Source organism: Meriones unguiculatus, chromosome 14 (genome assembly GCF_030254825.1).
Source record: "Meriones unguiculatus strain TT.TT164.6M chromosome 14, Bangor_MerUng_6.1, whole genome shotgun sequence".
NCBI classification, from domain to species: Eukaryota; Metazoa; Chordata; class Mammalia; order Rodentia; family Muridae; genus Meriones; species Meriones unguiculatus.
In genome coordinates this window covers 68,350,715-68,374,636 of record NC_083361.1, presented here as the reverse complement: position 1 = coordinate 68,374,636, position 23,922 = coordinate 68,350,715, and the positions used below count along the sequence as shown (strand labels likewise).

At 51.8% G+C, this 23,922-nt stretch overlaps 1 protein-coding gene across 1 annotated transcript in view; it reads right to left on the bottom strand.

Annotated features, from left to right (window-relative positions):
- The window catches only part of Sema4b (semaphorin 4B), a 38,727-nt gene extending 15,700 nt beyond the window's left edge, over positions 1 to 23,027 (bottom strand). The window contains exons 1-2 of the mRNA XM_021653730.2: positions 22,862 to 23,027; positions 9,758 to 10,045 (exon numbers count right to left, since the gene is read on the bottom strand). Of these exons, the coding sequence (XP_021509405.2) occupies positions 9,758 to 9,899 (142 nt within the window). The 5' untranslated portion in view covers positions 9,900 to 10,045; positions 22,862 to 23,027. The remainder of the gene's footprint in view (positions 1 to 9,757; positions 10,046 to 22,861) is intronic.
- Positions 23,028 to 23,922: the final 895 nt, after the last annotated feature.

Genomic DNA, 23,922 nt, shown 5'->3' with positions numbered 1-23,922 from the left:
AGGTTCGAATGCAGCCTTTGCCACTCGTAAGGACAGGCCACTTAACCTCTCAGAGCCCCACTTTCCTTATCTGTAAAATGGGGACAATAATAGCCCTCTGCCTCATAGAGTTGTTATGAGAAGAAACGAGATTACGTATGTAAATAACGATGTACATAATAACCCACACTTACTGAGCACTTTACTCAAAACAACTTTGCACACGTTTCCCCCGTGCTGGCATGGTGCCTGGCACACGAGCAACACCCGAGTGGCTCAAAAACAAAATCCAAAAGCCCCGCAGGAAAATCCAGCCAGGCAAGCCACAGAGGGCAGGGCAGGGGGTGTGGCCTCCCTCCTGAGAGCCTACAGAATCAGCCCATTTCACCTGAGCCTGAGTGTGGCCCGCAAGGGTCTCATGCTCAGGTCAGCTTGGAAACAGAACGTGAGGTACAAGCCCATGTTGGACGTGGCGACTACCCAAGCTCCCATGTGTCTGGGGCCACCTCGACACAGTGGCAATGTGGATGTCTGTGCTGAGCGCCCTGCCTGAGCCTGCCCATGTCTGTGTGTCTGTGTGCGTATGTGCACGGAACCTTGGGGCCTGTCCAGGCTTGTGCAAGAGTTCCTGGTGCTCTTTGTGCAAAGGTGACTGGAAGAGATAGGGTGTGTATGTGTGTCTATCTGTGTGTGTGTGTCTATCTGTGTGCCTGTGTGCATGTGTATGTGTCTATCTCTTTGTGTTTGTGTGTGTGTTCTTCTATGTTGAGTCTCTTGTGCCACCTGGTGTCCTGGCTGTGAGTGTGGCTCAGGCACCACTCTGTACCCCTGCTGGGGTTTATCCCCCCCTAACTAGAGCCTTTGGCTGCTGTCCCAATCAAGATGGAAGCTCTCTCTAAGCCCTGGGCAACCTGAGCCAGTGGCTGCTCAAGAGCTGCTGCTCCCCCAACGACCTATGCTCCCCAGGGCTGCTCCATCCTTCAAGAAGGTGGGAATGGCCTAGTCCACCTGCAGGGCCCCACACCCCAGCCTAGCAGGAAGTGATGTGGGAACTTCTCAACCCCCAGCCTCCCTTTCCCTGTGACTCAACCGGAAGCTTGGAACTTTCTGGGTTAAGCCAGGCATAGGGTGCAGCCGCTCCCTGGGCAGTGCTGACTCAGAGTCCCACCTCACTTTGCTCTGCTCTGTGACTCCTGAGCCACCACAGTAAGATGCTGACCTGGCCCTAACTTCTTGCCCTCCACAGGCCCCAGCAGGATGAGGCCAGAAACACCAGCCTCCCTGCCGACTCAGAGGAAGGAAGGGGCCTTTGCAGAGGCATGAAAGGCCTCCTGGGTGGCTTTGTCACCAGAACCTTGAACCCACTTGCTACAGTCAGCAGCAAACTGACCTGTATGCACTTCCTCCCTCCACACCACCCAGGGCTGGGCAGGAAGCAGCCACCTTGTCCCCAGGCTACGTAAGTGGGACACCAAGGTCCCAGCACTTGGTGGCAAAGTCCATAAGAGAGGGTCAGTCCCACTGGGGTGGTGGCAAAGTCTCCTCCGGGGCTGGAGTGCTCAGAAACCCGTTTCTCGGCAAGGTAGGGTGCTCAACAATCCGAGAAGTTGGGAGGTAAAAGTACAAAGGATCAGGAGTTCCAGGCCATCCGTGGCTCCAAGGCCAGTGTGAGGCCAGTGCGGACTACACAAGACTGCGTCTCAACCCACCCCCTCACCACAAAAAGGAAAGTATTCAGAGCACTTGGGAGACTGAGAAAGAACTTACTAGAAGTTCAAGGAAAATGTAGGTTATACAGCAAGACCCTGACTCAAAACAAAACCAATAATAATAATATTATATACAGCAAGACCCTGACTCAAAACAAAACCAATAATAATAATTATAATATATTATTAATATATAATTATTATATACCAAACACAAACAGGAAGCATGTGTAGGCATTCGTGTTCATGGGGTAGGTTTACTCTGGAAAGCCTCCCTCCCAATCATCCCTATGTGAACTGGCCAACCCATCACAACCCTAAAACTACAGGACCTGCTCAGCTACGCTGGGTGCTTACCCTAAAACCTTCAGAGCCTGACCTCTGCTCCTCCTCAGTGACCCCACCAACCACTAGGGCCCACCCAGGACCATGGTCAGCTCCTGAGTCCCCTGCTCAGTGGACGGCTACTCTAACTCCCCCTCTCCTGTGGCCTCTGCTATACCACCCCACCTTCTTCCTCACAGCCGTCTCTGGTGTTTTTCTGAAGAAAGAGAGGCCACCGAGTACGAGTGATGTCAACTTCTAATTTCATCATGAACAGAGCTCCCTTTCAGAAGGTTCCTTTTTCCTTCTAGAAACCAGGGCAAACTCCTGAAGAGAGCTCTGGCCCACGCTTTCACCTGTCTTCGCCTCCTACTCACTCTTCCAGGGAACTGGCCTCAACCAGCCCTACACTTGGTGGGGAGCCCTCCAAGGCCTAGGAAATATCTTAATTGGTAATCTCAGGCCCCATCTCGCTGCCTGTCCCACAGTTGTTAGAGCCGCAGACTCTCAAAGGTCATCTCATGAGTCCTGCACAACCCTCGGCCTCTGTGGATCCCGTCCCACAATCCCCTCCGGGTGGCCACGGGTTGATGTCCGTTTAGGGCAAGCGGTGGAGGTGGTGTATGAAGCTGCGCTGCCTAGCTCCAGCCTGCGCTGCTTACCTACCAGATTCTGGCAACACAATGGCTTGCTCCAAGGACACCCTCAGGGGACCCTCTCACGTGCCTCTGGTACCACGTGTCTCTCCCTCCTTTCCTCAGCCACACTCGCAATCTATCATCAAATTATGCCGACTTGCCCTCCTCTGTATTTTTCAAACATGCCCCACCTCACTACTCTGTGGCCACAGTCATGAACCAGGCCCTACTTCTCCTACCCAGGCTACTGTAGCCTCCCAGGGGTTTTGTGCTTCAGCTGGAAGGCTCCCCGAGAACTGTCTCCACCACCTCACAAAGCCTGCAATGGTGAAGCATCCCCCAACCCAGGGGCCCCACCTATTTCAAGTGCGTGGCGAAGAACTGCGGTTCAGGGGCCCTCTGGTCACGGCCAGCTCTGTGCTGCTGTTCCCCTTCTGACTTACGCCAGCAGCTCCTCTATGGGCCTTCCTGAATCTCCAGCCAAACAAGAGTCTGTCACCAGCTAGGGTGACAGTGTTTTGCAATGAGCTTCTGGGTCTGTCTTTTCCACTAAACAGAAGGGCACCTTCTGGATCCAGCCCAAATCCTATTCATATCGCTACCCCTCGCACACATCACGTGGCCAAATGACCTCCAAGGAAGCGTGTGATGAATGTTTGTTGACCGAACAAAGAACAGAGTCCCTCTTTTTGAGGTGCTATCACTCAGAGAGAAGCCCTGGACTGAAAGGGGACAGCATGGAGGTCCTGAAGGTTCCTGCTCCACACTGTCTGACCCCTTCAGCATATGAACAGCTCGCTCAAGCTGTAGCATCCCAAAGGCCACAGAGAAACATGTGGCAGCTAAAAATGCCACAGGAAATAGGAAATGAGCCACAGGGTAGGAAGTCCTGAAAGCTACAGTGCATCCTGAAGTCATCCCAATCACTGGGGAGCCACCTGCCTCCCCAGCGGAGGGCCTGCAGGAGGGCTGACTCAGAGCACTCATTCTCCACTCCTCTTCCTGCCCCCTGCCCTCCCCTCCCTTCCTCTGTACCTTGTCACACACATGTGACAGGCTCTCTCTATGTAACATCTGGCATCCTGGTGCCACCAGGGCAGGAGAGACAGAACTGGTGTGAGTGTAAGCAGCTGGAGGCTTGAGGCCTTTGAAAGCGGAGGTGGCTGCCTAACCCCTATTGCCTACTTCTAGGAAAGGGGGGCCCTGCGCCTTGCCAGAGTCCCTGAGAGCCGGAAATCTGGATTTTTATATGAAATTTCCTAAGTTTTAAATACCAGCCACTAATTAAAAATTTCTAAGTCACTTGGAAGCCAAGAAAAATATATCCCCAGGCTAGCGTTGGCCGCCACCCCTAGTGTGCAAGCCTCTGATACAGGTGCCCCTCACTCCCTGGCCAAGCCCACTGATATACAATTTGACAGTGCCCTTGGGGGCCTCAGCAGGCTCCCTTGCTCTGTCGCTCTGTGACCTCAACAGACTTCTTTACCAGATGGAATTGCAGAGCTGATCAATTACTAAAGGGCTGAGCTGGGCCAGTGTGCTGCTTTTGTGTAACCGGCAGGTGAAGCCAGAGGCAGCTGCTCTTTGGGAAAGAATGAGGCTCCTGGGTCAGTCAAGAAACTGGCCCAAGCACAATCTCTTATCTTTAGTGATCCATGACCCTGACAGGATGAGGTGGCTTCTCTCTTGGCATGCTTTTCTACACTGGGTAAAACAATGCAACTCCACAGGGCAGAGCCTAGCCCAGTGGGCACTGCAAGCGGAGGGTGCCCTCCTCTCACACAGGATGAGTGAGGAGAGGCCAGGGCTGGGATGTAGCTCAGCAGCAGAGGATTTCCTTAGCAGATATGAGGCCCTGTGTTCCTGGGTTCCACTCTAGCATTGGGGGAGAAGGGGGCAGCAAGTTGGCCACTTTGGCCACTCTTTTGGAAAAAGGAGGCATGAGGGCTCTGTCTTCCACCTACCACAGACCTCTCCTCTGGAGTACCTCTGCTGGCTTTTCAGGCAAGGGGTTCCAGACAGGCCCAAAAAGAGGTAGGATCACAGGCCTGGGGGAGAGAAATTCTCCCCTGTGAGCCTCAGCTGCACCCTTAACCTCACCAGCTTTTCTAGGTTCCCAAGGCTGGAATACCAGCTATGATCCTAAAGGGTTGCAGGCAGCCCTGGGACAGAGACGATCATACAGGAACAGGACTAACAGTGACCAGCGAGATCCCAGAGGGCAAGTGAGCAGCAGAGAGAAGGCTGGTGGTCTGGCAAGAAGGGAGGTCCCTGTGCCAAGACACCGTCCCCTGTGGGAGACAGCTTCTTTCCTGATGTGGCAAACCCTCCCAGGACGGGGAGGCCAGAGGTAAAAAGAAGCAGGGAGGGCTAGCTGGGGGAAGAGTGGCTGAACAATGCAGTCTTAAAAGAGAGTGCTCTCTGGGATGCTGACCAGAGAGAAGGCGGGCCTGGCCCACAGGACCAGTTTCATTCTCTTTCTCCTGGGACGCAAGGAGGGCTCCACCGAAGGGTTCTGAGCCCTGACCCAGCCTAAGCAGCCATGCAGAGGAGACAGGGGCCTCAGGCTCTAAGAAGGGGCTAATAGGGAGGTAGGAATGGCCTTGCAGAGCCATCATCCAGGTGATGACTATGTTATATGGTATATACACATGGAGTGTTCCTCTGGGCAGGCGTACCACCAGCTTAGCGGGACTTCCACAGACCACAGAGCAGAGGAGAAGCAGCAAAGGGACAGGCGGGGAGGAGTGGAAGGCGAAGCCCAGTCCCAAACAGCCGAAGTTCTTGAGCCACAGAAGACTTTTCAAAGGATGGAAACAGGAGCTCTTGAAAGCAGACAAACCTAACCGGGCAGTGGGAACGAACTCTCATCAACCCTGGGGGCCTGGCTTCGACTCCTCCCCAGGGCAGAGCAGGAGCCACACCACTCAGCTCTGGTGGCAGATGCAGTGCCTAGCTGTGCTGGCACCTCTCAGGGTCCTGCGTGCAGCCAGTGCTCGGCATGCACCTCCTGGAGTGAGGCTTGTAGGTCTGAGCGGGGTAGCCTGCGGCCAAAGCTGCCACCTTCCGCTGGGCAGGCTGCATGTGCTGGGACCCAGGCCAAGCACTTCATGTACATTATTTCAACAGTCCTTCTCAGGAGCCCGGGAGATGGGCCCCGCTACTCTTCCTGTCCTGTGGACATGGATGCAGGCTTAGAAAGGCCACAGCTTGCTCTAAGATGTGTCCTTTGATTACAGTGGTAAGCCAGATTTCCCATCCCCGCTCTCAGAACCCATCCGTTGTCAGCTTGCCTCTGAAAGATCACCAAGAGAGCCTATGGGACAGAACTACAAACTCTCATGTGGAGCCAAGGTCACATCAAGGCGGGAGGTCAATAAGCAGGGAAGAGGGAACCAAAGCAAAGACCAGCACAGGGGCCACTCAGGCAGCCTTGAGTCTGAATGTCTGCTCCAGGTCGGAGGACAGGCAGCTGTTTTATGCCAAGCGCCTTGTTCTCTGCGTTCAATGGGGTTTTGTTGACCGCATTTTGCAGGCATACAGATTTAATTCCAATCTGGTTCATACACTGTTTCCAGAGCTTTTGAGCAGGACGCTTCTGGGGCTGGGGACATTAATAACTCTTTTAATTGCCCAAATAAGGGGGTTCCACCAGACCTCAGTAGGCTGTGGGAGGGAGCGGTTTTGTTTTGTTTCTTCAAACAGGCCAGCCTCCTGCTCTTGCCCCACAGTACAGTCCTGGAGTTTTCATGGTAAAAGAACCCAAATTCCATGCTCTTCTCTGAAGCATGGTTTTCACAGACTTCTAGCTGGCCAGTAACCCCTACTCTTCTACAAAATGTCCCAGGCCTTCCTTCCCTCTACTGACCCTTAGGAGAGATCACAAGTACCCCTCCAACCTGAGGGCTCCCAAGAACCATCCAGGAGTAAGAGTTCTCTATGGGGAGGGAGGGTGGGGTTGGGAGGGAATAAGGGAGCAGGATACAGCTGGGATACAGAGTTAATAAAATGTAACTAATAATAAAAAAAATAAATTAAATTTAAAAAAAGTTCTCTATGAGGGGACTGGAGAGATGATGGCTCTGTGGTTAAGAGCACTGACCACTCTTCCAGAGAACCTGCGTTCAACTCCCAGCACCCACATGGCAGCTCACAACTCCAAGATCTGACCCTCTCACACAGTCATACATGCAGATAAAACACGAATGCAATAAAAATAAATTAAAAAAGAAAAAAAGAGTTCTCTAGGAGACCCTAAATGCAGAATGAACTAGACCTTCCACTTCAAGGGACTTTGTTTTTGATCACAGACAGAGCCCACTATCCCTAAGCATCAGGTTCTTGGGAACACTTGGGTGTGGATTCAGTTCAGGTGGTGGGGAAAAGGGCATGGTCTCAATTCTGTTCGATCCCTGAGAGGCCTGTGTCAGAAGGCTGAAGGGCCCTGGGCCAGGCACCCCACGGTCATCATGGGCCTGCCAAGGGTGGGCACACTGCCAGGGACATCTAACAAGCCCCCAGGGATGAGACAGGAAACTGTCTCAGACCAGACTCAAGGGGTGAGCCTGTTCAGTCACCAGGGCCTTCCCCATTTGGGATCCAGCCACAGGACCTGCCTATACACGGGAGGAGGGGGATGGAAGCAGGCACTGAGGGCGCTCTGGAAACCCGGGAAGGTGAAGTACTGTGGGAGCACCGTGGCTCAGCCAAGCGTGCGTGCCCAGCTGGTGTTCGGGTGGCTGAGCACTGCCGAACCATTGCAGAGCTTGGTGAGGACTGAACAAGCGTCCCCACGCCTTTGGCAGAATCAGCCCCCAAACACAGTAGAATTGCATGTTCTTGACCTGCAGGTCCTTCCAACCCCTGTGTACCGTGCCCAAAACACGCCCTGCCCACCTGTGGCAGTCGAATGATCACAACCTTGTGGAAGATGGCCAGGTCCTGGGACTGTGCAGGTAGCCGAGGACTGACGCTCTCCCCGGAAGCAGCGCCTCTTTCCTCCCTCGAGTCTTCAAGAGTTTGATGTGTCCCCAGAGCTAGTCCTGTCTTCCCAGGGCATAAGTGGGGTCTACAGGCACACCTGCCCCTACCTCAGAGGCCCTGCCTTTTCCTAAAGCTGAGAGGGTCTAAGGGCCTAGGGCAGCAGTTCTCAACCTGTGACCCACTTTGGGGCTCAAGTGACCCTTTCACGTGGGTTGCCTAAGACTGTCTGAAAACACAGATATTTACTTTACGGTTCATAACAGAAGGAAATTTACAGTTATGAAGTAGCAACAAGAATAATTTTATGGTTGGAAACAACATGAGAAAATGTGTTAAAAGCTCGCAGCACTAGGAAGGTTAAGAGCCACTGGTCCAGGGAGACAGAATAACAAAAGCAGCCAGGGGTATGGCTCAGAGGTAGAGCACTTGCTTAATGCAACAAGGGTTCCATACATAGCTCAGAAGGGAAACCGGGGAAGGGGGAGGGGGGACAGGAGAAAGGCATTCACCAACAAACCCCAATGGCTTGCCTTTAGTCCGAGATCCACATGGCTGAAGGAGAACTCTGCCAGTTGCCCTCTGACCTCACTGACCTCCACATGTGTTGCATGTGTCCACACACCCACATACAAGCTAAATAAATTTCTTAAAGTAGCAGAGCCACAATCCTGGGTTCAGATTTCGGTCCTTATTTCAGGAGCAGAACTCCCTCCCAAGGAACTGTAGTCAAACTAACACTCCGGAACCGTCTCCACCCCAGGGAGAACCACCCAGGTGCGGGCAGGAGTGGTCCAAGTTTAACATAACAAGAATGACAGCAAACACCTGCTGAGAGGTTTCAGTACCAAGCCCTATCCTAAGGACTCTGCAACGGTAATGGTTTGAGCCTTGAGCAAGGTGCTAATATCCCTACTTTACAGATGAGGAAATCAAGGCACAGAGAAGTTATTTACTTAAGCTCACGTGGGAACTAAGTGACCGAGGCAGGATTTGAACTTGGGCAGACAGTAATGTTTCCGAAAAGATTCAGATCCTGTTAGGAGCCTTAATTGAGGAGCTGGTTCTAACCTTTTGCAAATGGGATGCTTTCAGGGGTGGGGATGCCAGAAGGATAAGGAAGTCTGGTGCAGTTTTAGTCTGTACCCTCTAATTTATGCACCAACTTACATGTGACAGCTTGTAAGTTAGAGGGGTTTGGCCAAACAGTGTTTGTTGGCACCTGTGTGCCCGATGCCCACCTAATGCCCCAAGTTTCATTAATCTTGCAAGATGGCTTTGCAAGGTGTCTATGCTGGAGCCACCTTTGCAGGGGAGGAAACTAGAGTGCAGGTAGTAGGTGGTATTCGCTGGACTTAAGACCCCAGTCCCTAAAATTCCAAAACTTGAGGTTCCCAGGAAAAGGTTCAGCGGCAATCAGACAAAGGGGAGGAGAGAGAGGGAGAGAGAGACAGAGAGAGAGCGGAGGGCTGGAAACACAGGCGGCCACAGAGGCTAATGTAAACCTCCAGGAAAGGAATCCGGCCCACCGGGGTGGTGCTCGCAGTCCCTCTAGGCAGGGTCCTGCCGGGTCTTCGGAACGTCAGTTTCCAAGTCCGCGTGCGTGGGGGTGGGGGTTGAGTGATGAATCCTCCAGGTCCATCAGAGATGGACGGGCGGGGAGGAAAGCCCTGGCGCCCACCCGCCGCGCTCCAGGCTCTGTTGTGGCTGCCTGAGAATACCAGAAGCCCAGAGTTTACAGCACCCGCCAGCAGCAGTCTCCTCAGCCCCTTGCCATGGGTGGCTCCGCGGCTGGCTCTGGTCAGCATCAAAGACAAGTAGATGAATAGGAAGGATGGCCAGCACCTGGGGCCCCTAGCCCGGGCCGAGTGTGCCCCCTCCTAGAAGAGGAGCAACTGCCACAGAGCGGGAGAGCGGCCCTCTCCAGGTCCAGATAAAAAAAAAAAAAAAAAAAAGAAAGAAAGAAAGGGGCTCTCAGCTTCCTAGCTTCCCTCCTCTCTCGCTCTGACCACAGCACCTCGGGAAGGGAAGAGGTCCTAGCGGACCTCAACCTCTTTGTCGTGACCACCCAGACAAGCACCCCGCGGCCCGCGCTCGCCTCCCTCTGCCGCTCCTCGTAGCACTCACCCAGCGGCACAGTGATCCGGGGGCCGAGCGCACACGTCGTCGTTGTGGTCGTCCCCAGCAGCAGCAGCAGCGGCAGCAGCGGCGGCGGCAGCAGCAGCAGCAGCGCGCGCAGCAGCGCGGCGGAGCGGCTCGCCTGGCCCATCGCGGCGCGTGGAGCTCGGACCGCGGCAGGCAGCGGCGTCCTCCGGCTCCGGCTCAGGTTGCTCAACTGGAGTCGCAGGCTGCCGCCCGGCCCCGCCCCGCGGTTCGGCCCCCGAGTCCTTCCCTCCTCGGCCTCCGCCTCCGAACCTGGAGGGGCGACAGGGAAGACGGTCACGTGGGCGGCCGCACGGCTGGCTCCGGTGCCCAGCGCCGCCGGGTGGGAGCCCCGCGCTCCCGCCGCGGGGAGGAGGGCGCGGAGCAGGAAGTCGGCTTGTAGGCCGGCCTCCAGCCTGCTCTGCGCCCCGCTCTTTCCCCTTCCTCCTTCCTGGGCGCTGGAGGGGCACAGGGGACGAAGCAGGGCCTGAGGACCTGAAGCCCGGAGACCCAGGAGCGCGCGAGGCCACTCGGACCCGCCCTCCTTCCGGCCCCCGGGGACCCTGCCCCACTCGCCGCCTACCCACCCCCACCCGCGCTTGGAAGCCGTGCGCTCTCAGGGACTGGTGGCTTTCCAGCCTGACTTCCGCAAGGGCTACGCGTGGACCAGAATCTAGATACTCTGCTGGGTTGTCCGTGCTTAGAATTCTGTCCACGCGGAGCCCGGGGGCGGCGCAGAATTAGTTCAAGTGGGATAATAGGATTTCATGGACTGCACTGCCAAAGAGGCTAGACCTTCTCCACAACCAGCACGTGGCTGAGCATAGAAAAGGCTTCCCTAAGGCTGGAGGGAGACGCCTGAAGAGTCTTCCCGCAGGTACCCCGATCTGAAGTCACTCGGTGGAGCCTGAGCAGAGGAATAGAGGGAAATAAGGAGGGAGATCAACAACAAAACAGACCAAGGTTTTGGGAACCCGTTTCAGCTTTTCCTAGGTGCATGGGTAAATTAAAAACTTGAAAATCTGCCTTCGTTGCTTTTGTGGCAATGAGACCATTTTGCCCAGAATCTTTTGCAATTGTCGAAGCTACTCTGCACGCTCTGCCAATATCGGCAGTCGGAGAGCCATTTCTCTGCTCACCCCCACCGCTAGGGCTCCCCACACCTCTCTCACGGGTAGGTGGCAGTCAGGGTAGATAAGGGCTTGAATGGTCTCAAGTCTTTCTTACAGCATGACTTCCTCCCGCAATTTCTGTACCATCAACATCCTGACATCCTTCTATAGACTCGTGTCTTTTTTTATTATTATTATTATTCCTTTTGTCCAAACCCACTAGTAAATCCATAATCTGAAATTTTACTGCTTCCCCAAATGCCACCCTTGCTCTCCTGGCTACACTAAGGGTCTTCTGATTTTCCCCTTATTCCTACAATCTCTTTTCAACACAGTAGCCAGAGTCCGTAAAAGGAAAGTCAGGGGCTAGTGACATAGTTCAGTGGGTAGACACTTGCTGCCAAGCTTGATGACCTGAATTCAATCCCAGAATTCACATGGTAGAAGGAGAGAATACACTTCCATAGTTGGGTTCTCTGGTGTGTGTGAGACACAAAATAAATAGAGACATGTAAAAACACTTCTTTTTTTCAGACTGGGTATCCCTGTGTAGCCCCGGCTGTCCTGGAAGTGGCTCTGTAAAACTCAGAGATCCAGCTAACTCTGATTCCTGGGTGCTGGGATTAAAGGTCTGTGCCATTGGCCTGTCTTTAAATTTATTATTTACTTAATTATTTATTTATAGGTGTGGACCACATGCCTGGCTTAAAATTTATTTATTTATTTTTGAGGCAGGATATCTGTGTGTGGTCTTGGCTATCCTTGAACTTGCTCTGTAGACCAGGCTGGCCTGGAACTCATAAAGATTGGTTTGCCTCTGTTATTAAAGACATGTGCTACCACTTTCCAGCTAAAAATAATTTTTTAAAAGTCAGCTGGAAATGGTGGTACATGCCTTTAATTCTAGCACGTGGAAGATGGAAATGGGAAGACTTGGAATTCAAGGGCAAACCTCAGATACAAAACAAGTTAGAGGTCAACCAGAGCTACAGGAGACTGTCTCAAAAGACAAACAAACAAACAAAAACTTAAATACATGACTACACGAATAAAATGAAAGTCAAGTCACAGCTTTCTTCTGCTCAGAACCTCCCAAGCACCTGGAACCATGCCTATGTACATGGGAGGTAGGCCTTCGATAAATATTGTTTGAGGGAATGACCAAGTGAATGAATGTAACAAGAGTCACAGAATACTACGCGCTCATGTTATCTAGCAACCTGGAACAATCTCTGTATGTTGGTTTCTGCCTAGTGAAGAGTGTCCCAAACGTGAGACCATGCAATAAACTGTTTCAGCTGAACATAAGACTTCAAAATTGTCTCGCTTAATCTATTGGTTCTGACCCAGATTTCATCCCACAGATGTTATTTTGAATATCAATCTTAGTATCATGCATTTGGCACCTCCCTTTTCTAGTTTTGAGTCATTGTAAAATTTTAAGTATTCCTTAGACCTTTAGAGACCTTTAATCAAGTCACTGATAAAAATAATGGTGTGCAGACTTAGCCTCCAGATCTTGGTTTATGCATATGAGCCCCTGTAAAAGGAATGAGAGCTCTTTACTGAGCAAAAGGGAAAGCATGAAGACATTTTGTTGGGCCTAAAAGCAGAGACGTCAAAGACTAATGAGGCCTAAAGGACATGAGAGACAGTCTGATGACAAATTTGGTTACCAAATGGCGTACTAAGTAATGGATTCTAATGCATCAAATTAAAAATACAACCCATTAGTCCATAGTGTGACTCAGAGAAAAAGGGAAAGAGAAGGGAAGAGAACTTTATGTTAAAATGCTGGTTGGTGAGTGTAGAAATAGAAAGATTAGAAAACTGAGCAAAGATCGTGGCTGGAAACAACATCTGATGACTTACTAGCCCAAAGGAAAATGTATCTCTGCCAAAGAGATCTGGTGGTCACCATCTTAACTAAGTGGTCAGAAGAAACATCACCAGCAATAGGAACATGACATAACTGCCCCCTCCCATAGGATGCCATGAGAAAGTCACATTATCAGTTCCTGCAGTGTTCCTACCAAAGGGATGAACGCAGATACACCCAGCATGAAAAGCATTGTGTGATGACCAGCCTGGGCTCATCAGAAAAGGCAACCTGGTGAGAGCAAGATAGACAGACAGAGAGACAAACAGATAGATAGACAAAAATGGGGCTGTTTACAGTTAACAGACCAAAGAAAAAGACATGAATCTTGGGGCAGGAGAGATAGCTCAGAGGATAACTCAAGAGGTTAAGAGCACTGGCTGCTCTGCCAGAGGCCCTGAGTTCAATTCCCAGCAATCACATGGTGGCTCCTAACCATCTATAATGAGATCTGGTGCCATCTTCTGACGTGCAGGTATACATGCACACAGAATACTGTATACATAATAAATCTAAAAAAAAAAGTGAATCTTGAATTGAGTTTTAAAGGGAAAAAGTGCTGGAGTACCTGGGACATTGTTTGTTTGTTCATTTGTTTTTCAAGACCGGGTTTCCCTGTGTAGCCCTGGCTGTGCTCAAACTCACTCTGTAGACCAGCTGGCCTTGAACTCAAGATCTGTATGCCTCTGCCTCCCTAGTGCTGGGATTAAAGCTGTGTGCCTCCACCATTCAGCTAACTGGGGCAAACTGGGGCATTTTTAAATATGCATTGTATATTGGTGATAATTTTGAAGTCCTGTGCTAGGCTGAAACATACTACTTAACAGTTATTTTAATGTTCATTTTCTTACTTAGGAACATGGTATTTCTTGGGTATGATAAAGTCCCCTGGGTTGAGAGATACTTTCTGATGTTTTTAGAGGTAATGTGCTGTGATGGAAACTAACTTTCAACCATTTATCTAATAAAAACAAGTGTGTGTGTATGAGTATGTGTAAACATAGCTGGCAAGATTTGGTTAAACTATTTGTTTGGATTAGATGTCTTGTACCAATCTTTTAGTTCTTCATCTAGGGAAAAAAAATAAGACTTGTCAAACAGAATGTCCAGTGGTATGCCAAAGACCCTTCCACCAGGTTGAGCAATTGACTAGGTATCTTCTCCCTACACAGCTCTACCCTCATTTTCACCATGCTATCCACAAGAATATTACAAATTTTTCTTTTCAAAAAACCTTGACAAGGACCAAGGAGATAGTTCAGGGGGTAAAATGCTTGTCATGCAAGCAGGAATACCTGAGTTTGATCTCAGAGCTATGTGGAAAAAGAGAGAGAGAGAGAGAGAGGAGAAAAGGAAAAGGCCAAGCATGGTAGAACACTTTTGTAATCCCAGCCCAGAGGCAGACACTTTCAAATCCCTGAGGCTCCCTGCTGGCAAGTTCTAGAACAGTGAGAGACCCTGTCTCAGAAAAAGGTGATGGCACCTAAGGAGTAACATACAAATGTCAGCTGGCCTCCGAACACACACATGTGCGTGTGAAAACATGCATGAGAATCTCATATGTGCACACACATATCCATACACATGCAGACGTAATCCTTGTCAAAAAAAAAAAAAATCAGTTTTTGCTAGCTACAGCACTTCCTTTGTCCGCTCCGCACGCCAGTCTAGAGCAGGGACTGATCTATGGCTACCTGCTCATTAGCATTTATTGAGAGCCTGAATCTGGGCATTAGTAGCTCCCTAAAGCGGTGGGAGATTGGTCTGCTCTTGTGTCTTGGCAACAAAGTGCTTGTCTGAGGGCTGTGTTCATCCCTGAGGAGAGGAGGCAGGGGCTGATGCAGCCTCTCATGGTTGTTAATTATATCCTGCTCATGTGCTTTGAAAGTATGTCTTATGCCAACTGGGCAGCAAACCACTAGAGAACAGTGACAGGTCTTCCGTCTTCTGACCCCTCCCCCGACGCCTAGCAAAGCACTCCAGTAGGAACCATACAGTGCTGTCCACAAGAAGGTCCCAACTCTTGGCCTGGGGAAGCATCCTTCAAACCTTGTACATGCAGCCTTGCTCCTGGTGGGCTACACTGTCTTGTTAGTGTGCTAATGTGGTTTCTAATGTGCTCTCCCAGACTGGAAAGAACAGAAGGGGGGACTGACAAAGAACTGCCTTTGAATTGACTTCCTGTAGGCTGAGGAGTAGTTCCCAAGCCAAGGATGTGTCTCCTGTTCCCCTCTGCCATGCTTGGATGTAGGCAAGTGTTTTTCAGCCAGATGTCAGTGTTTACAAAGAACTCAGGGGGGCAGCTTGGAAAGAGAATACCAAAAAAAATAGAACAAGAAAAAAAAAAAAAAGCAATACTTCCTCCATGCCCCGGCCTGCAAGATGAAGTCATCCATAAGTTGTTTGCCTCTCTGTCCACCTGCACTCACAGGCCTTCATTCTTCCTCCCATCCTGTCTGTCTGTCTGTCTGTCTGTCTACCCATACCCACCTCCACAGACATATACACACACACTCACGGGTGCAAGAATGAGATGTAAAATGTTCATAAGAATATATTATAAAGAAGCCCAGACAAGCCTGGCGGTGGTGCACACCTTTAATCCCAGCACTCAGGGAGGCAGAGGCAGGTGGATTTCTGCATTCAAGGTCAGCCTGGTCTACATACTGAGTTCCAGAACAGCCAGGGTTACACTGGCAAACCCTGTCCGGAGAAACCAAAAGGAGGAGGTGGTGGTGGAGGAGGAGCAGCAGCAGCAGTCACCCAGACAAACTTGCTGTGTGGTGAGAGATGTCAGAGACCAGTGGGCACATGCCTCCAAGGCAGATGAAGAAACTTTAGAGATGACAGATAGATTCTAGATCTTGATCTGGCGTTGGATTTTCAAGTGTGTACAAATGTTAGAATGTTCTGAGCTTTATGACCTTAAGATCTATGCATTTTGCTATAGTGAAGCTTTTTGTTTTTAGATAGCCTCACTTACGTAGCCCAAGCTGGCCTATGACTCGCTATGCAGGCCACACTGGCCTTGTGCTCCAGATCTCCTGCCTTTACCTTCCCAGTGCTGGGAATGTAGGAGTGTGCCAGTGTGCCCAGCTCTAAGCTTAGATTTTATACCTGTTATGAGGGCACAGACTGATAGAACAGCAGGAGAGACTAAAGGGAAGAAAGAGGAAATAAAGGGAAGTAAGAATGAAAACAGAAAATGAGCAAACACATCTATCTGGCTGTGGCCTCGCTTCTCTCTGTTCCTCACAAACGAGCTGTCACAGTCACCGCTCGTCCCTCAGCCCCTGCTACAGCCTCTACCCAGGTGCAGGCAGGAAGATGTCCTCCGGCATGTGTGAAGCCAGCCAATGAGCTCCTGCCAGGTCTGCCCCCTCTGACTCCCACCCAGGGGAGCCAGGCTCTACTCTGGATTTGTAGCTTTGTTTGTGCCACGCGGGGGAGGAGCCTCCTGCCAAGCCCAGTGAAGCTTGAACCCAAAGGTCCCACCCACCCCTCCTTGGACAGCGTTCAGGCACCTCCTACCCCTCCCCCACCCCTGGGTGCTGACTGGCAGGCTGCCTAGTAAAGGTCTCAGGCATAAACTGGCTGCAGCCCAGCTCCCTAAGGCCCTGGCCCCCTGCCACCATCCCCTTGTAGCCCCAAGCCCTCCTCTTATGCCAATCTGCAGCTGCAGTCCCCCACCCTGCCCTGGTTAGGCACGAGGCTGTGTCTCCTGCCCGGGGCAGCAACTCAGGCTGCAGCAACAACACACTTGGATGAGGAAGTCACAGCGGCAGACACAGTCCTGGTGTGCTTTTAAATCATCCAATGACTGCCAGGTCCTGGGAGCTGGGCACTTCCCTGGATAAGGCAGCACCCTCTGCCCCAGAGGGCATCTATCCAGGGAGGGTCAGTGCTAACTTCAGCTTTCTCAGATAGCTTTCAACAGGGTCTGGCTGCCTCATCGCTTCCCAAACAAGCTTCCCCCTATAAGCCCTTCGCTGTAGCCCCTCACCACCCACGTGAGCCCAGTTAAGTGGTAGAACTCAGTGGCTGAGCATACATCAGAGAAGAATTCATCACTACCCATTATGTATGGGCTTGGAGAAGACCACAGTCCCTTTAGGGGCAGCTGCTTCTCCTGGCATCAGTAACAATGCAGCGCTTTATGGCATGATTAGGGGACATGATAAGACAGCACCACAGACAGAGCCGTCAGCGGCACTGTGAACACCCCATGTCCCAGACTGTTATTGCCTCCCCATCTGAAAGGTCACCCTATGACCTCAACAAAGTAAGAGTCTTAGAAGCCCCTTCCTGGTGCTCCCTCGGGTTCGGCTGCCTCCTGCAGACTTCTGGTGCTGAGGCTGCAACTCACCTGGAGGGAAGGAACCAGCCTGCCCAGCCCAAGCCCTGGGTGTGCCTACCGTGGCAAGCAGCCCACCACACACCTCCGCCCCCACTGGGCCTGTTAGGACCTGAGCTGGCCACTCCCTGGGAGGAGATCCCCCCACCCGACAGGGCTGTGGTGCAACCAGCAGGGCTCAGCCTGTCCCTGCCCAGGCAGGGTGGAACATGACGCTGCCACTGTCACTCCTGGGTTCCCCGGCAGGAGTTCAGGGGGTGCTGTCTGCGCCTATAGGCCTGCCCGGTCAGGGGGACGAGCCTGGCTGATCCCTGAAACAGTGACTGCTCAGTGACTCCGCCACCCTCAAACCGCTGCAGCCTCTGAGGGTGGAAGGCGGGGATCCTGGGCCAGGTGAGGATAGGGTCAGGGGGCCGAGGGCCTGGCAGAGGCTCAGCTTCCAATCCAGCTTATGAAACCTTGTTCTCTTCTCGAGATTTCAGGTCAAAAAGTCAGGTATAGGCTCATGCTTGCAATCCTTGAGAGGCTGAGGCAGGAGGATCACTGGAAATTCCAAGGCCAGCTGAGGTCACAGATTGAGTTACAGGTCAGGTAGGGCTACTTAGCAAGACCCTGTCTCAAAAGAGCAAACATAAAAAAAAAAAAAAAAATACTTAAACCTATCTCCCAATTTGCTATCAGGTTCTTTCCCTCTTAAATCTACTATGAGGCCCAGACCCCTGCCTTAGGAAGGTCATTGCCATGCCGCCATCCCCAGGAAACCAAGCTTCCTTCCCAGAGTCTTGAGGCTCTCCCCTTCATGCTTCCTTTCCACAGAAGAGAGCTTTTTAGCTCCAGAGCTTCTGTCATCTTGAATCACCCTGGCCGACACATCTCCCACACTTTGGCTGCCATACTGAACCAAGAGAGTAAGCAGGGACAAGCGTGTCTTGGGAGCGTGGTGGAGATAGGAGACGGGTTGTTGCCACTGACCGCCTGCAGTGCCAACAGTGGTTCCATCAATCTGTCTTGCCAGGGTGGGCATTCTGAGAAATGTTCCACCGTGGCAGTACGGAACCTAAAGAAATGGTATCAGGCCAGGCGCAGTGGCGTACCCCTTCAATCCCAGCAGTCGGGGGAGGCAGAGGCAGGTAGATGGCTATGAGTTCAAGACCAGCCTGGTCTACAAAATGAGTCCAGGACAACCAAGACTACACAGAGAAACTGTGTCTCAAAAAAAAAAAAAAAAAAAAAATCATATCAGGGGACACATTCACAGAGATGGTAGAATGTAGCATCCTGCCTGGTGGGTCCTCTGGCAATACTAGAAAATCCCAGGGATTCCTACTGGCAGATGTGCTTGGTGATTGAGGTACCTCTGGATCTCTGGGGTTTGAATCCAGCAGAAGCTTGGAGTAGGCTTATGTGCCACCCTCCATGGCTTTCATAACCCCGTGAAAGAGCAGACACGGGTTTCCAGCATAATGCTGTGATCTTCTGGTACCTCACCCAGGAATGCCTCATAGGCCTGTCGCCACAGCATGTGGCCAGTGCAGCGGAGCAGAAGCCCTTACTCCAGTGTGGAATTCAGGGCACTGATGTGCCTCTTCTGGAGAACAGGTACCAGAGCTTCATCTAACTACACAAAGATCCCTGACAGCGCTGGAGAGATGGCTCCGTGGTGAGGGGTGTTTGTGGTTCTTGCAGAGGACCTGGGTTCCGTTCCCAGCACGCACACAGAGGCTCATAACCACACCTAACTCTACTTCAAGGGGCCCCCCCCCCGCACCTTCTGACTCCGCTCCTGGGCACCATGCACAATGTGGTTCACATACATGTGGCAAAACACTCGGACACATAAAATAAAACTTTAAAACCTTAAAAAAAAAATTCCTTATCAAGGACTGGAGATGCAGCTTAGTTCTTAGAGCGCGTGCTGAGCATGCTCCAGAAAAGTTCCTTTGCTTTTGTCACACATCCTATAGGGTGAAGAACCCTGTCTTGCTAGGCATGTGGGAGGCAGAGGCAGGCAGAACTCTGTGAGTTCAAAGCCAGCCTGGTGCCCAGCTCGAAGTCCAGGAGGACCACTGGGGCTACATGGAGAAACCCGCTGGGGAAGAAACAAAACAAAACAAAACTCTCTTCTCTCTCTCTCTCTCTCTGAATTTGGTTTTTCAAAACAGGGTTTCTCTGTGTAGCGGCTGCTGTCCTGGACTCACTAGTAGACCACACTGGCCTCGAACTCACAGAGATCTGCCTGCCTCTGCCTTCCCGAGCGCTAGGATTAAAGGTGTGCGCCACCACTGCCCGGCTCTTCTCTTTTTTTCTGTTTGTTGTTGTTGGCTCTGGTTTTGAGACAGAGTCTTACCATATATCCTAGACTGGACCTAAACTTGACCCAGGCGCACCACAAACCCTCTGCCTCAGCCTCCCAAGGTGCTGGAATTACAGGTGTGCAGCACCACACCCAGCTGTAACCATCCATCAGGTGAAAAGAAATCATCCTTTGTTTGGAATAGCTGTGTATAAGCTCCACGTGAGGTGTTTGGCAACCGCCCCCCACTCCCCACACACCTAAATCAAACCTGACAGTTATTCAGGTAATATTTTACTTAGCAGTGACTGTAAGTAGGGCATTATGCTGATCTCCGTCGCATTTAATCAGCGTTAATCCTCGCAGCGGAGGGAAATCAGAGTTACGGGATTGCACTCCCACTACACAGATGACAAGCTGCACGCAGAGGCTCAGGGCCTTCCTATGGCCTCTCGTGCTCGGGGTGAAGACTTTGGGCCAATGGATCTGCTGGCTCCCAACGCACGCGGACACCAAACCTAGAAGCAGAATGTCAACCAGGTTTTGTCTCAACCTGCAAACTACTTCTGATCATACAACTAGCTGTCTTCCTTCTCTCCCTCCCTCCCTTATCCCTCCTTTCATTCATTCATCCAACACCATTTCTGTTCACTCGCTGCCTTCTAAGCCTGCCTCAAAAAAAGACAGAAATGAACACAGTTTTTGCAGGCAAGGAGCTCATAATTCGTCAGGATTCATCAAATGCTTCCTGGTGGAGCCTACCAATCCTGGTCTACATTTCTTTAGACCCTTTCCATCACTCATTCCCTGTCTCATACAAAGGCAGGGGTGGCAGCAAGCCTGGCAGGACTCCAGGAGGATTCCCCTGCTGCACAGACTAGATCCTTCCTTTTTCAACCCATTTCCGGAGTTTTTCCTCAGGGCTCCTTCTGCCCTTGGCTCGGATTTTCAGTAAGGCACTCATTTACACATCTTATCCCTCTCCTCCCATCCCTGCCTTAAACTCCTGGAGTGCAGAAAGCAGACCCGCCTAACTCGAGTTTTTAAATGTCCAGCCGCAGGGCAGAGCTTGGAACCAGCGAGTACCCAGTAAATGTTGACTAAATGAACAAATGAGTTTTCTGCTCTTGCTGACATCTCAAATCATTCCCAAGTGATTCATTACAGTGTTCCTTCCCGGAACCTTTCCCCCTCTACCTTTTTAAAGAATGTGAATAAGAAAAGAAACCACTGGTAGGAGAGGAGGGAGGGGGCTTCGATCAGGCAGTAAAGTGATTAAATAAACAAATTGATAAAGAAAAAGAAAAAGGCACCACGGGCTGGACATGGTTGCACATGACTTAATCCCAGCACTTGGGAGGCAGAGGCAGGCGGATCTCTGTGAGTTTGAGGCCAGTCTGTTCTACATAGCAAGTCCAGGACAGCCCCAGAGCTAATCAAAGAAACCCTGACTTGAAACAAACAAAGGAAGAAGAGGAAGAGGAAGAAGAAGAGGAAGAAGAAGGAGAAGAAGGGGCACAGGAAAGGGAGGGTGATGGTGCCATCTCCCTGCCTTAGGGCAGCCCAGGGTTTTCTTGTTCCGATTCTTCTTAGCAGCTTTATTGGCTCCACAAGAGAAAAGCTTTGCTGGAGGGTGTCTGAATGCTTGGCTCCTGTCAGACATTAAACTGAGGGTCCAGGGCCTGGGGAATGTAGCGAAGTTGGTAGAACACTTGCTTAACAAGGACCAAGCCCTGGGTTGGATTCCCAGCGTGTAACAGCTCACAGTAGTGCATGCCTGTAATCCCAGCCCTCAGGAAGCGGAGGCACGAGAGCCAGGGGTTTAAGGTCATCCTTGTTAACATAGGGAGTTCAAGGCCAGCCTGAATTACATGATACCAAAAAGTCATATGACAACCTAAGATGTATATAAGACATATACAATAAAATTATGACGGGGATATTGCGAATAACCCAAAGATGGCAGGAAATGCAGGTTGCCCCAGTTGCCCCAGGCAGAGCTGAAAGTCTTCCTGGTGCATATAGGTCTTGTGCCCTGGGATCTCAGGTGTTTTCATTTGTCTGTTTGGTGTTTGAGACGGGATCTCATGTACCTCAAGCTGGCCTCTACTTGTGTCTGAGGATATCCTCGAACCCTTAATCTTCCTGCCTCTACCTCTCCAGTGCTAGGACAGATGTGTACCACCACACCCAGCCCTCACTTATTTTCATCTCATTATTTATTTCCTTTTGGTCCTGGGGATTGCATCTAGGGCCTCAGACCCGCTATTAAACCTTGTGCTCTCCTTCCACTATGTGGGACCTGGGATCAGACGCAGGTCATGAGACAGGCAAGTTTATCCGATAAGCCTTCTGCCACACACACCCCACTCCATCTTTAGATCACCTGTCACTAAGACTTCAGGACCTTTGGTGCAAAAAAGATATAACTCCTACTTCTCTAAGCTTCAGAAAAAAAAAAATCACTCTCAGGCACAGCCTTGGAGTCCGAGAGACTGAGTTCAAATCCTGACCCTCCCACCAACTCACTGAATCACCTGGGGGAAAAAACAAAAAAAACCGGAATGTCTCTGGGTCCAGCTTCCACTGTGAAAATGAAGGGAAGGGAAAAGGTGATTTCTAAGTCTCCTCCAGTTCCAAAGCACCCAGATCTTATTGTGGTCGACCCTTATGCGAGTCCTGATTCTTCTTTTTTTTTCCTTTCCTTTCAATTCTGGATTTACTTATTATTTATTGCGTGAGTGTCTGCATATGTGATGGCCGTGAGTATGTGCTGTGCTGCAACATGTGGAAGTCAGAGGATTATGTGTAGGAGTCGGCGCTCTCTTTCGGAGTCCTGGAAACAGAACTCAGGTCCTTGGACTCGGCCAGTCGGAGCCTATCTGCGGAGCCATCTCACCAGCCCTGCCTGTGATTCTTCAGTAACATATTCACATGACAGGTGAGGGAATGTGTGTTCAGTGGCCTTCCCGAAGTGATCCAGGCCTCCTGAGCCTCTTGTGCTAGACTAGAACAGCCAAGGAGAGGCAAAGGCCTCCTTCCCAGGACCCCAACTTCCTCCTCCTGGCCCTTAATCCACCTTGTTATTCAGAGAGAAGAAAGAAGCCATGACAAAAGCCCTAACTCAGAGGTCACAACTGCACCCGTTCAGGAGGGGCCCAAGGCCTTTTTCCTAGTCATTTTTCTTCGGGCTCAGGGAGTAGGGGGCGGTGTTGAAAGACACTGTAAAAGGATTCGCGCAGAGGCCCACGGTGGCCATGGAACATGGGCCCAACCTCCTGCGCTGCCATGGCAACAGGCTCCCCCACTGGCCCCGGCTGGTGCCCATCAGAGCATGCAGGTGGCGCCCTCTTGGGAGAGAGGGGCGGGAGGAAGGTGGGGGGCGGCGGCGAAGGCTTGGGCCTGTCCTACTACCCCCAGACCTCGGTTCCCACCTCGTCCGGTCCCCTACCTGGAAGGAGTTCCCTCCCACGACAGGGCTACCTCCGCGCGGCGCCGCAGTTTCACAGGCTCATCCCCGCTGCCGGGCCGTCCTGTCGTGGTCCCTGGGGACCCGGAGTGTCCCGTGAACAGCAGCCTGCGTCCTGCGCGGTGTCCCCGGAAATGATGGGCAGCGGCCAAGCCCCGCCCCGCCCCGCCCGCTCGGGTTTTCGGGAATTGTCCGCAGGCGCCCTCCTGGGCTTCGCTGCCACCGCTCGGCGGCCCTGCAGCCTGATCCAGCAGCCCTGGACACGATGCTACCCCACGTTGGACCAGGGACACCGCCCCCCCCCTCCATGGCTGTGCAGCCCACGAAGGCCGAAGTACACTGGGCTGCACCTTCTCTGACCTTGGCATGCTCGGACTCGCTGGTGGTCGCCCTAGCTGGAATCTACTCCCTCTCCAGAGTTAGAACCCAGATCCGCCAGCTCTGTGATCCGCTGGGGCGAGTGTCTTAACCTCTCTGAGCCTTAGCTCACCTGCGAAGTGGGCATGAAACCAACAGGGACCTCACAGCGTCGAGATGAGGAGCACACACCTGGCACTTGGTCAACCCTCGATAATGGTAGTATTGTTTACAGTGGAGGCGAGGGAGAGAGGGGAGGGCAGAGCGCCTAAGAAACCACTCGCGGCCCCGCCCATAAACCTGCGCCCTACAGCGAGTTGGGAGAGATAGGTATAAATATAAACAGCCTCTATCAAGTGACCTTGGCCCGTCCCTCTGCAACCCTTGCGTCCTGGTTCTCCTATCTTCCAGAAAGAGACAGCAGTTTTCTGGGCGGTTCCTGAAACAACCAGTTCTGGGCATGTAAGTGGCTGAGCTGGCCAGAACTGGCTGGTTAAGAGAGCCAAGGGCCAGCTCTTCCGGGGCCAGAGGAGTCCTAAGTGCAAGGCCCTGCCTTCTCAGGAAGAGCTCCAGCGGAAAGAGAACACCGTGGTTATTTTGACTTGTATACAAAACCTGATACTTAACAGGTGTTTACTGCGGGAGAGTTGAAAACAGTGAAAAATAATAACACAACGGCGGGGTGG